Genomic DNA, 14152 nt, shown 5'->3' with positions numbered 1-14152 from the left:
AATGCCTTTCTGGGTTTCTATTCCTTAATCATTTCCCTTTCTCTGAGTTTTGTACCTTTCTAATTCCAGTACTTTAGGGATTGTGGTTTTATGTGTGGATCTAAATGGCAGAGTAGGGGGTGTGGGCAAGTCCAGGACAGGAATTAGGGAGAATGCTTTTGGTGGTTTTGTGGTGGCGGTTTTGTTATCTGGTGTATAATCATAAAAACGAGGAACATTCGTGCTTTAAATTTTATGGGTCACACACAAAAAAAATCTAACGGAAAAAGCCATGGATTTTGATTGCTAAGCTATAGATATATTTCCTTAAATGTAGTCTTATGTCTTCACTATGTTTTATTTTCTGTCATTAACAATTTTTATTTAGAGCACACGCCGATTCTACAAAAGCCACCTCTTCTGAAACAGACTGCAATGATAACGTCCCTTCTCATAAAAATCCCGCTTCCTCCCAGAGCAAACACGCAGTGAACGGCTTCTTCCAGCAGCAGATGATGTATGACTCTCTGCCGTCTCGCGCTGCGTCTGTTTCTGTAGACTCCAGTCTTTATAACCTGCCCAGGAGTTATTCCCAGGATGTTTTACCAAAGGTATCTCCATCGGGTACCGAAGCAGATGGAGAACTCTACGTTTTCAATACCCCATCTGGGACATCGAGTGTAGAGACTCAGATGAGGCATATATCTATTAGTTATGACATTCCTCCAACACCTAGTAATACTTATCAGATTCCACGGACATTTCCCGAAGGAACCTTGGGACAGACGTCAAAGCTAGACACTATTCCAGATATCCCGCCACCGCGGCCTCCGAAACCACATCCAGCTCACGACCGATCTCCTGTGGAAACGTGTGGCATCACACGCACGGCCTCAGACACTGACGGCAGTTACTGTACCCCTTCCGCAGGGGTGCCGCCCTCACGCAGTAATACCATTTCCACTGTGGATTTAAACAAACTGCGGAAAGGTCAGCTCTCCTTAGCTTCTACTCTAATAGAGGTTCATGCTAGAAAGTCTGTTTTTCTGAATATTTGTTCTTTTAAGCATGGGATGAGGTTAAAGGATAGTCCTTTGTTTCTCCAGCCCTGCAGTTACCGCTCATGCAGTGAAGATATCATAGTCTCAGTAGATTCCTGGGAGGATGTTTGTGCATGAGGCGTGTGCCTGCGTGCGTGTTCTGCTGGGAGGGAGAAAGAGTTGGAGTTGGTCCTCCCTGGTGAAGCGTGGCCCTCGTAATACCCTCCTGCCTCTGGAAGCATGCAGCCCTCTCTCCCCCTCTGTCTGCATCCTGGGTGGGTAGACCCTCTAATGGGGCAGAGGAGCAGGAAATGGGCCAGCCACAAAGCCTCTCCGAGTCATACTCTTTCCTGTATTTGTGTGCCATTATGGCCCCTTCTGTGTCACATCTATTAGGCTCCATTTCCTTCCTTCCTAGATAAGCAACTTACATGTTGTGTCTGACAGGTGATAATCAGTTCCAGTCGAGTCATTCATTTTGTTTGTTCAGTGTTACTTGTTTTTAAAGCTCTGAATCTTCGCCCTACCCCCCATATTTCTAGATACTTCGCTTATCCCTACATTGTCTCCTAGAGCTTGAGAAAAGTTACACACCTTGAAAGGAGAAAACTTGAGTCTGGGTTATAGTCAGACTCTTAAAGTTCTAAAAATAGAAAACCAAAGTGTAAAATGCACACAACCTAAAAACAATGTGCTAGCGTTTCTCTGTTTTGAGGTAGAGTTATTCAGCTGACTTAAAGAAAATTTAGTGTGTCGTGGATAGTCCTTATAACAGTACTTATTTAGCCATTCAATACCAATTTATAACTCCCTTCTTGAAGTATTCGTATAATCTGGTTATAAGTTAGTGAGATACAAGTTAGATCCAAGATGGTACAAAAGATATGAAAATAGAAGTGTATCTTTTCTCCATTTTTAGATAACCCATCTCATCCTAGGCTTCAGCGTTCACTCACTGTCATGATCAAGTATTGGTAGTGATTAGCATATGAGTGAGAGTCTGCATTCTCTAGTAGTTTAATGTGCCAATTCAGGATGCTATTCTGTGAGTATCCTTTTTAAAATCTCTGTGTGCATGCTTGCCTGTGTGTGTGTGTTGAGAGAGAGAGAGAGAGAGAGAATGAGAGAGAGAATGAGAGAGAGAAGAGGCCATTCCTGATTACCCCCAAGAACTGGCAAAGACGGGAAGAAATGTTGATAGTTTGTGTTTTATTTTAGATGCTCATTCTCAAGACTGCTATGATATTCCACGAACATTTCCAAGTGCTAGATGTAGTTCACTTGAAGGCTTCCATAACCACTTTGTAAGTATAATTGACCTCGACATGATTGAATATTTCATTGTCAAAATCTTCACGCTTAGTTCCCTGAGATGAAATGAGATCATGAAATAAAATCCCTTTCAGATTCATATGAGTAGGTGTGCCATAATTAAGTTTTCCTGTTTGACAATCGCTGCTTATTAAAAGAGATATGTGTGTGTTTTAGAAAATAAAAAACGTGTTGACAGTAGGAAGTGTATCGAGTGAAGAACTGGATGAAAATTACGTCCCGATGAATCCCAACTCTCCGCCGCGACAACATTCCAGCAGTTTTACGGAACCAATTCAGGAAGCCAATTACGTGCCAATGACCCCAGGGACCTTCGATTTCTCTTCATTTGGAATGCAGGTTCCTCCTCCTGCTCATATGGGCTTCAGGTCCAGCCCGAAGACCCCTCCCAGAAGGCCAGTTCCTGTCGCAGACTGTGAACCGCCCCCGGTGGATAGGAACCTCAAGCCAGACAGAAAAGGTAAGGAGAGCATGGCATAGGAAAAGGGTCAGGGTCGCCAGTTTACATCTACATTTAACTGTCATTAAATCCAAAACAAAATTGGGACTAGAAATTCTAAAGTATTTCATATCACCTTAGTTGTTAACTTTTTAAGTGGCATTGCCATTCATAGATTAATTATTACATCATATGTTGATGCTCAGGTGAGATTTTTAAGTCTCCTATCTCTAGAGCAGAGGTTACAAACTAAAATACAAGGATTGGCAGGCAGCAGGAGAGAATTGGCAGAAACCAGAATGCCGTGTCCCGTGTCTAAACGGAGTAATTAACTGCTCCTTGACCAGTGTCCTTTGTTGACTTGTGAAAATAATACGGACCCGTGTATCAAAAGGAGCCAGAAATTTCAGATCTCGTGTGTATTATCTTTTGATTTTTAAGTTCTGTCAGCTAATTTAACTAATTTAAAAAACAAAACAAAACAAAACAAAACCTTGCAGACCAAAGGAAACACTTCCATAAACTAGATAGGGTCTCTGGCTCAATGCTGTAACCTCTTCTCTGGAGTACATAATACTAAGGCAGACTTGAGATTATTACACCTAACATTGCTCTTGAGGAACAGTGAGGTGGCTTGTATAATCTTTCCATTCTGCCCATATAACAGCTTCTTAAAGATGTTTCTTTCTTTGCTGGGTTATAAGTAAATGCTTGTAGTTGATTCTTTCATACCGGCCTTCATAAGTAACATTAAATTTTAAGGTAGCATGGTTGGTTAAGAACTCATTGTAAAAGAGAATTTTCAGCCAAATTGGTGATACATACCCAAGTTGTAAAAATTTGGGTTTGAGTGGTTAAAACCCAAACAGCTAGGTGTGTTGCAACATTCTTAGTGTGATTTAATCTTGACAACCAAATAAGTTAGTATATCGGCTGTGCGATGAGTGACATGATTTCTAGGGTATTCGGCACATTTGAAAAATCTCATGTACTATATATAGCTTTTCTTTTTGTATATAGCTTTTTAAGAGCATGTAATGTTTCTGTAAATTTCTCATTAACCTGAGCTTAGATCATTAACATTAATTCTAATTAAGTTCCAGCTGTGGAGAACAGACAGATTCACTCAGAGTATCTTAAGAAAATTAGTTTTGTTTCGTTTTGCTTTTAAGTAAGGACACCTCTATGCTGAAAGAAGAAAGTGATTGGGAACTGAAGCACTCGTAGGGGACTGTCACTTTGTCCTGCTCCGTGCATGTTGGAAGCCTTTGCATCTGCTGTGTTCTCTCTCACAGTCTCTTGTTTTCTTCTGCTCTGCTTGCTCTCCTTTACCTGGCTTCTGCTTTCCCAGAGCCTTGGGGACAATGCCCCTCTGTGGCCTCACTCATGGCTCCTTTTTACATGCCCTTGCCTGTTAATTGCCTCATTCACTATTTACTACCTCAGATTGCTCAGAGAGAATTCGATTTGTCTCATTTGCCTTTTCACACCAGACCACATGATGGTTCGTAGGCCAGCCCCTAGATTGGCTGCTGTTGGGTCAAGTGCCCGCTTTTGGTCCAACAGCTGGAAAGATGGTCATGTGTGACATCCACGGCCACCCAGACAGCCCCAACAGCAGGGCTGTATTCAGGATAATTATCTTAGAAAGGGTTTGAGCATCACTGGCTTTTTATTTGGAAAATTTTACTCTGTTAACTCTTTGTCCCCATTTGTCTTTCAATCTATTTAGACATTATTAGTCATTTTCTTCTTTACATACAATATGTGAAAGTATGTTTGGACAGGTATAGATTTGTAATCGAGTTCACAGATAGCTGAAGGATTAAGATGCAAGCATCATGAATATTGAAATATTCATTTTAAAGCTAACCTGGTTCTTTTCTTATTTTTCTGTAATTACGGCATGTTCTCAACAAATCTCTACTTTTTAACTCAAGTGTAACAGTTTTATAACCTAAAGTCCCCCATAAATGGGGAGGTCCTATGATTTGAGTAAGGGTACATGCTCTGAGTCTACATACCTTGCTTCCCTGCTGGCTCCTTCTCCCCTTTAGGCTTTTTGGAAATCCCTAGTATATTTCACAGTTAATGATTCTATGTGGTAAGCGCAGAATCAGAAAAGATCTTTATTTATATGTTAAAAAAATTTAAAGATCGTAATGATATGCTTTTAGTGTCATCTAGGTCTGACAGAGCTCATGTACCCCATATCATAATATGTATATATCATAATAATACGGCATGTATATCAAATGTCATTTATATTACATATATGTATGATTATACCTCCCTATGTGTATAGTGAAAGTTCTATACATTCTAGTACATAAGAGATTGTGTAACTGCCCTAAAGTAACTTTACAGTAGTACAGAACAGAGTAGGAAGAGAGACAGTCCTGAATTCATTGGCCAGATTATTTATTTGGTATCTCTTTTGGATACAAAGTGAACCGAGAAAGCACCCAGAATAAAATAAGCGCATAGTTTTTGGCAAAATCACAGAGAACGGGTTTAGCAAAACAGTAAAGAGGTTACTAAAATCATAGCAATAAGAAAAAAAACGTTTTGACTTTTCTTTAATACTATTCTACTTTTCCAGTAAATACGATGTGAGAGAGGAGGCATGAGAAAGTAATATTACAGGGAAAATTTTGACAACCCACTTTAGAAAGTTATAACTATTGAAGAAGAACACATTTGAAAACCCAAATTCAAATCTTGAATCAAAGTTTATCCTTAAAAACTTAAACTGTAAAACCAATGTCTTATTTGGTCATGAAAGTCTTCTCATTATGCGTAGCATCAGTTGAGTCTTTTAAATTTCTTATTTCGTGACATCGGATACATGACTCAGTCTGATATTCTGGAATCCCTTATTAACTAAACCTCATATAAGCAAACCTGATTCTATCAAGTATGGCTTGATTTGTTTCAGAGCCCAGGATAACTAGTTCAGCATCCCGGAGAGCCAGTCTCTGGAGTGTATTCCTTGGAAGGGTCTGCAGTAAATGAGTGACATTCTAGTCTTGTTTTTACCCCCAATTATAGATGTCAGCTGCTGTAGTTAGTAGTACAGATGAGTTTTTTAAATACTTCTGAGTAATTGAAGCTGCAGAAATACGTAGATATTTTAAACACTTATGTTTACTGTATTTTCATGGATCCTTTGTCCATCACCCAACTTGTGGTGGCTATATTTTCACCCACACTATTTCTGTAATGATAGTATTTGTTTTGAACCAAGTTATGTGTATACGACTAGAGGAGAAAAACATACATGTGTTATATTAAATATTAGGAAAACAGATGAGTCATTGGAAATTCAGCACAAATTGCATTTTGATTGCTTTCATTGAAACTTCTCTATTTTAATGGAGAAGCAATTTTGTAAAGTTTGGGAAATTTCTGTAAGATATATGTCATGGCTTCTCTTAGAGTCAGTCATTACATAAATCTACCATATTTAATCACCAAACTTAGCTAGACCCCCTTCCCCCGCCCAGTCACCTTCTAACATGATGTAGCAGCTGTTTGAGCCTTGAATGCTGTCTTTATATTTTGTCTTGTTTGGCTTTGTCCATTCATGGCCTTCTGCAGTCCTTCTGGCCTCTACTTAGTATTGATTTTTAAAATGCAGTGCAAGGTTACTGCTGGTGTTTTTGTACATTAGTTTCGTTAAAGTGTCTTCAATTTCTGGGTCTTCACTTCAGTGTGAGAAGCATCCAGAAGATCAAGCGTGAGGAACTTCCCTCAGTGGGTCTTTTTTGGAGACAGTGTTATTAATTGCTCTAAACATTTTTTAGAGAGCTCTTCTAAAGAAATTTTTGAATGTGCTTTCTTAAAATGATTTTTTTTACTATAATAAATATTTAGAAGATGGATGATTGATATCAGTAAATATAAGTAGATTTTAACAAATAAGCGTTAAAGTTTGAATCTCAAGTGGGATTTTTGGTTTGGTGTAACAGTTTAAAGGACGTGAATATGGGGTGCATTTTTACAGCATAGCCTTTGTTTGTGAGTTTTCTTTTTTTCCTAAATATTCTTTGATCTTCCAATAATAATTAGAATTACTGTATTCTTCTGTATACAATGAGACCTTTAAAACAAGTGTGAAAGTTTTTCAGTATGCTACCTTGATGAGCTTTTAGAATTAGCAGAGGATAGTAATGTTGTGAATTCTTTTTCTTCTTTCTTGAATTTCGAGATGCCTATGGAAATGGGAACATACTCTAGCTGGAAGTGGTATCAAATGGTAGTAAAACTTCAGAAGAATAAATAATTTAGGCTAAGTTAAACCTATAATAATATGGAAAGTAAATTTTCCACTTTGAGTTAAATGTGTAGGCAGTACCTATTAAAATAATAATTCATAGCATATGGGCTTTTCAAAAAGAACTGCATCTGCCTGTTTGAAACAACCTCGTATGCCTGCCTTGACCATCTTTGGGATGACTGACTTTTGAAACAACATTCAGGTGCTCTTTTTTTCCTCTTCAAGGACAAACAAAAAATTATGACATTGATCAGATTAAACACCACCAGCTTTAAGAGAACTGCAGTTCATCACAGATTTAAGTGCCTACCAATTACGGGATATATCCTCTGGTAGGTCTTGTGTCTCCAAACACAAGGAAGAAAAGGTGGCTACACTGTCTAGTGGAGGAGGTAGAAAAGTAAACACATTATCATAATTAGCACAGAATGGGCTGTGGTTGAGGTAAGCTCTTGGCATCATTAGCTAAGCTCCCCTGAGGAAAGTCTGAGTCGGTGAGTGGCATTTAAATAGTGGTAGAGGAGGAGTGGATGGCAGAGGAACTTCTAGTCAGAATAAACAGCATACCCAGATCCTTTAAAAAGAGGGGATGTGGGGTGGGCTCAGAGTCGTGGGTGGGAGGGAGGGAGGTATGCATGGAGGAGCGAATGCCACATGCCTTACAGGTGCCTGATCTTGAGGGGATTATGATCCACGCTAATGAGCTTGGGCTTTATTTTAGTACACTCTTAAAAGGTTTTCATGTAGGCAGGTACTGTTATCAGGTTGGCCTCTAGAAAGCTCATTCTAAGATTTAAGGATGTGATAGAAAACAATTGTATTTTTAAATGCAAAATGTTAAAAAAAAAAACACACACACTTTTTTGAGCACCTTCCTCCGAGAGCCCTTTGCCCAGTTTTCCATATCTAGGGTTCTTAGAGCCTTGGTTTAGAAACCATCAAACAGAAAAGGCATTATAAGAGTCCTTTTCCTGGCTCTCAGTTGCCCCCTCAACTCAGGGACTCACAGTGATTTTTGGAACTTTCGAGAGCACTTGGGAGTATAGGTGGAAGTCATTTAGTGATACAGTGTGAGCTCACCACTTCCAGAAAAACCAGGTACGTGAAGTGCATGTTACTCAAGGGAGGAAGGAAGGACGTCATACTTGAGGATTTTTTATTTTCTTGGGTGAATGAAAACAAACTATTATAATGTCATAAATATACAGTAAAATTGATAGAGGGAGACGAGAAAGAAAGTGGAATCTAAAATGACTCCTAAGAGATCTGCTATGGGAACTGGTAGTATAGAAAGTAGAGCAGCTTTGTGGTGAGCCCAAGAAGATGGATTCCGTTTTGAACATGTAGTGCGAACGTCTGTAAAACATCCTTGTGGGTGGTTTTGTAGATATGTAGATTAGGTCTTCAGGGGAAAGATCTGAACCAGAGATTAAGATTTGTCAAACTGTACTCCAAATTAAGGAGTCGATCACATGATCCAGATTGACAGTCCTGGACGAGATAGTTTTAACCCTTAAGGGTTAAAGCACAATAGGAATTTCACCAATAGTCAGTGTTCTTTGCTAAATGAAAAAAAAAAAAAAGTTGCTTTCTTCGTTGAAACCTAGTCTAACTAAAGCCAAGTTGTAACTGCCTTGGATTTAAAAGGCGAGGTGCAAATGAGTTCCTTTGTTTCCTCTCAGAATTTGAGAATCAGTATATCTCCAAGGTTGGTTCATTTTTGCCTTTACTTTAGTATTATTTCTTACTCTTTTCACATTTTTCTTTAACAATCAGAAAAACACTCTAGTATTTGCCTACAGGCAGTAGAGAAGACAGCTAAGACAAACGTACTTACACCTTAGACTTCTTTTTTCCCTTTTTCTCCTCACAAGTAATACTCAGCTACCATTTGAGTATGACTTTGATTTCTGTCCAGAACACAAATGTTGAATTGAGTATGGAAAGATATCAAGAAATAAAGCTACCAAAATGCCTCAGGGACTCAGTACAATTCAGCTCAATGTTTCCACATTGTGACTTTTATTCTAAAATCGACCTTATGCTTTGGATGGAATAGAAAATACTTGTAAATTTTATAAATGCACTTGAAAATCTCACTCAATGCAATATTTTTCTATTAAAAGCAAGGAGTACCTCGAGAGTACTTGAGAGATGGCGTTGGTTTGGAGGAGAGATGAGTTCAGTGTCAAGTGATGGAAGGATAATTGGAGGTGACCTATCAGACAACTGAAGTATGGAACTAGATCATAACTAGGTAGATTCAGCAGTCACTTGACTTGAGTATTTAACCACAGATATAGATAAGGTGCCAAGGGCAAAAAGCTGAGATACAGAGTTAGCACTGGTAGATGACCATAGTAAAAAACTGATGGAAGCTAAGAGCTAACGGAAGTGGGGTCTTTTAGAAAAAGAAGAGGAAGGAAGACACACTGAGGAAGTGTCGACAAACCCGAAGTTGATCTAAAAGCAATTTGTGGTTATTAAACATCACATCACATCACTCACGTGTCCACCATCTGTGGTGTTCAAGTAGATGTAAGATCTCGAACTGAACTGAGGAGTTCAGAACTGAACTCTACACTGATTTCATAAGATTCTCCATTTTCCACTGGTCTAGAGAGCTTCAGCTAAGCGGGATAGCATAGGAGTGCTACCTGCAGGCGGGGAGCCTAGCGGATGCCTTAATTTAGTCTCTGATTAATGTTGTTACCTGAGCACAGTCACCTAACCTCTTTTGTTCTCCAGGGGTGTCTCATCCATAAAATGAAGAAGATGGATTTGGGCGGGGGGGGGGGGGGGTGACCCCTTTTTAAATAAATGTACTTTCCTACAGTAAAGCTTGCCCTCTGCCTCTTAACTTTTTTTGAAGGGAAGTACACTATTTGGGAGAGTTTAAAAGCTGACATCCTCCTTTGTTTTACAAAAGTGTCCTGACAGCCTGGGCCCTGGATAGGTTAATATTAGGGGGAGGATCACGTCCCAAAATTTTAGCACTCACATTTTAAAGTAGGGCTGCCTCATTTCTGAATTAACTCAATATATTGATTGGGTTAATTAGAGAATTTTCATATTTTATAATCGAGGTAATCACTTTTTAAGAAACTTAGATTTCGGTAGGTAAGATGCTAGATATCAGCAAATTCTTATTTTGCCATCTAATCGATGTCAACGCGGCTTTGTAACTGCCAAGAAAAAAGGAAATTTGGTGCCATCGAGATTAGAGTAACTTAAATTACTTATTCAAATGATGTTACTGCTCTGGCATCAGGCTTCCTATGGGAAAAAGTACAAGGCCCACTGCTGGGTGTTCACCACTACTTTTCATGAGGTTTTTCAGCAGTATTTGTATGTGCCAGAGATTAAATAAAGAGAAAATGATGACAAATGAATTTATGCTTTCAAATACTTAAATTGAAGCTAGGTAACAAGCAGTTCCAGAATCTAGACATCTAATCTGTGAAAATGATTTCACCAGACAGCCACTGAGTAGGTATCCAGAGGAAACAAACATTCCTCATTTTGATTCTGGATTAGTGAGCACTGTAGCATCCACCTCTTTCTCTGGAAGCGTTCTGGTCATGAGGTGAAGGAATAGGCAGATTAAGGTTTCTAAAATACCTCTACTAAATTAAGAAAGTAATATTAAGAAAGGAGGTGGATCTTGATACCTTCTTATGAGACACCAAACTTCAAAGAAAAGATGTACTTGCAGTCTGATTGAGGAATTAATTTTTTTTTTATTTGATCCAGTTTTCTAAGGCATGTTGGAAGGACTAACATAGCATGTGTTTTCCCTCTGTCCTCCAAATCGAGATAAGAACTAACCAAGCGGATGATCCCACTAAAACCCTACCATCTTTTATAACACTTTGCTTATCACATCGTTGCATGCAGCTTCCTCCTTTCCCGTGTACTAAGCATGTATGATACGTAGCAAGATTGAAATGGTCTCCGCAAACAAACTTTTGTTTATGCTTTTGAGATGTAACATTTCTGCTCGAGGCTCTGTTGCTTTTTTTACAGAATCCACTTTTCCAATTAAAAAATAACATTAAGAGAGTCTTCTTTTTACCAATTAGGTCAAAGTCCTAAAATTTTAAGACCCAAACCCCATGGTTTAGAGCGAACTGATTCACAAACCATAGGTGACTTTGCTACAAGAAGAAAGGGTATGTACTTTAGCACCGCATGCTGGATGGGGCTTTGGGAAATTTATTTTGTGATGTTTTTTCTTAAAAAGTACAGAAGAGCCTTAAATAGTCTTGCTGTTGTAAATAAAGTTTCCCGGCACGTTATTTCTAAAGTGAATGCTTCCCATAATACACAGCGAGTCTACTTGTTATGCCATTCACAGCAGCATGTTAAATATTTGATATGTGATATTCAGTCATGTCCTTCTGCATTATTCTTTTAACTCTATAGACATCAGTGTATTGTTTTCATTAAGCTTGTGAGCTGCCTGTGAATTTTAGTTGTCTCCTATATTTATATATAATGTACGTATTATGTTCTGGGAGAATTCAGACTAATTTCCATGGATTAATTATTTTATGCCATGACTTAGACTTTGACAGCTAGACTCTAAACATAAAGAAACACTTTCAGTCAGCACAATATTCTGTACATGTCCATTTAATGTGTATAGATGAGCAAAATTATTTTAACTTGAACTTAAATCAGTCTTGTCTTTAGAAAGTCACTTTGAGTTTTTATATTTGAGTTGACAAAAATACTTAGTTGTAAGCCCTAGTGAATTACCATAGTCCTTTAAAATGACCAACTATTTTATAGTTTGATGGTAATTACAGCATAGTTGATTAAAAGTACACATATATGGACAAAGACTGGAAGAAGGAAACTGGAAAAATGAAAAAGATTTTTTAGAGTGGCAGAATGAAATGTAACTAAAACATTTACCTAGTATGTTTAAATAGTCTCCTAAAATATAATTAATATTAACAAATAATATTCTTTGCTCATTTCATTAATTTCCGAAAAATGTTTCAGTCTTGATGTTAAGGAAAGGCTCAGAGCCCTGTGGTGTGTACTTTCATAGTAATTGTCTCCTATAATAATGAAGTAGATAAGCAAAAACCACTTATAAAGCTAATAAGAACATTAGAATTTATTTTAACTTAATTTGGTAAAGGATAATGTTGATTAAATTAAGATAAAAATTCAAGGTGATTATTTAATTATGGCCTTGTCTCAAAGCTTAATTTGAGTCTAAAGATGTCATTATTGCTTTATTTGTTTCCAGACTGGGCATGAATTGATTTAGATTTGGTCATTAATTCTTTTTTTTGGTTTTTGGTTGTAGCAAAATTTTGTACTTAATACTTTCTATACATTATTTTCTATGTATAGTTGTAAAACTGATGCTTCAATATTAAAAAATTGGAACATTTTTACATAGAAGATTAAATCTCCATATTTTAAGATAAAATTAGTTAAAAAAAGGAAATAATGAAAAGTATAAATCAAGTAACTGTAAAGGAATTGGGTCTCATTACTTTCTTATTCTCATTTAGCTTGTATTCATAAAATATTTAGTTTATACCTGTAAAAGGTTAAATTATGAAGCAACACGTAATAGAGCTTTAGGCTTTAAGTCAGTAATCATGAAACATTATCTCATTTAGCTTGTGCCACTAATTATTTAGCTGCGTGGGTTTTTTTAGGTCTAATTATTTAGACCTTGGGCAAATCACATAATATCCATGAAGTTCGTTTTATCTGTGAAACTAGCTGGTCTTAAGTATGTTCTGGCTATAACATATAAATGGAGATAGAGAGGATCTTGTTTGCTTTCCAAATTTCTATGTACTAAAATCTCTTTTTCTCTCTTTTATTTCAGCCAAGCCAGCACCTTTAGAAATAAAACCTTTGCCAGAATGGGAAGAATTACAAGCCCCAGTTAGATCTCCCATCACCAGGAGTTTTGCTCGAGAGTAAGTCTTTGTTTCAAATATGTTGCTTGATTGTTCATTATAATGGAAAGTATTTAGAACAGTCGTTCCCAAAGGATGGTGTGGGGAGCCCCCCTTTTTTGGAGTTCTTGAAGTCAAAACTTTTTTCATTAAGATACGAATGCCATTTGCTTTTTTCTTCTCTCATAAATGTGCACTGGAATTTTCCAGAGACACATAGTATTTGATGATATCGTTGTATTTGTATACTCTTGTGTTTAAAATTTTTTTCTACTATTTGTAATACAGTAAATATCAATAGATATAAGCCATATCAACAAAAGGTCCTGGGGGTTCTCAATAATTTTTAAGAGTGTAAAGGGTTCATGAGGCTAGAAATTTCTAAGAACTACTGATCTGGAAAACATGATAGTTTCTTGTGGGGATTATGTACTCAAGATTTATGTAAATGTATATAGAAAAATTAACATGAAGTTACAAACCTGTGTTGAATTATGTGTTCACGTTTCATGTATAGATATAGCTAGATTTTTTCAATAGGAATTCTTAAATCTTTATTTTATATCTGTGACTTTCTACTTATCCCCCAAATCACTAGCAATACTTTTTTTTGTTCTATGTACGTAATTTGATGCCCAAAAATATACTTTTTCGGTACATCTATAAATATTGGTTGTGCATTTGAATGTGTACAATAAATTGTATTATAATAATGTATACTATAAATGATTGTAAACTTAAATGAGTATTTCTGAAAGAATGTAAACCGTCACTCCTCTTTATTTTGGAAGAGATTTCAGAAATTTTTGCCAGGCTCCTTGTTTGCCATGATCATTTCTGTAATCAGCTCCTCCAGGTTCCCCTTGTCGCCCCGGCCGGACTCAGTGCACAGCACGACGTCCAGCAGTGACTCGCATGACAGTGAAGAGAATTACGTTCCCATGAACCCAAACCTGTCGAGTGAAGACTCGGTATGTAAAGCCTTTATCTTCTCTCTTTCTTCCAGTCTGTCAATCTTACCCTTACATCGTTCTTTATCTACTTGAGGAAAAAGAATAAAAGACACCTTTTCTAAATACTTTTGAAAAATTATATCAGAGCATCTGAAACCAATGAAGGGTCAAAGTTTCATATCAATATCTATACAATA

General features: G+C 37.3%; 1 protein-coding gene across 8 annotated transcripts in view; it reads left to right on the top strand.

The window, feature by feature from the left end:
• Positions 1 to 14152, top strand: part of GAB1 (GRB2 associated binding protein 1) — a 112781-nt gene that overhangs the window by 90096 nt on the left and 8533 nt on the right. For 5 of the 8 annotated variants that reach the window (XM_015585114.2, XM_025042957.1, XM_025042961.1 and 2 more), the window contains 6 exons: positions 368 to 969; positions 2238 to 2323; positions 2508 to 2811; positions 11152 to 11241; positions 12930 to 13023; positions 13850 to 13973. In XM_015585114.2, coding sequence (XP_015440600.1) covers positions 368 to 969; positions 2238 to 2323; positions 2508 to 2811; positions 11152 to 11241; positions 12930 to 13023; positions 13850 to 13973 — 1300 coding nt within the window. The remainder of the gene's footprint in view (positions 1 to 367; positions 970 to 2237; positions 2324 to 2507; positions 2812 to 11151; positions 11242 to 12929; positions 13024 to 13849; positions 13974 to 14152) is intronic. The other 3 variants (XM_006906295.3, XM_025042960.1, XM_015585116.2) reach the window with 1 other exon arrangement.

This window comes from Pteropus alecto, unplaced genomic scaffold, assembly GCF_000325575.1.
Source record: "Pteropus alecto unplaced genomic scaffold, ASM32557v1 scaffold50, whole genome shotgun sequence".
NCBI lineage: Eukaryota > Metazoa > Chordata > Mammalia > Chiroptera > Pteropodidae > Pteropus > Pteropus alecto.
This window is presented reverse-complemented; position numbering and strand designations above follow the sequence as displayed.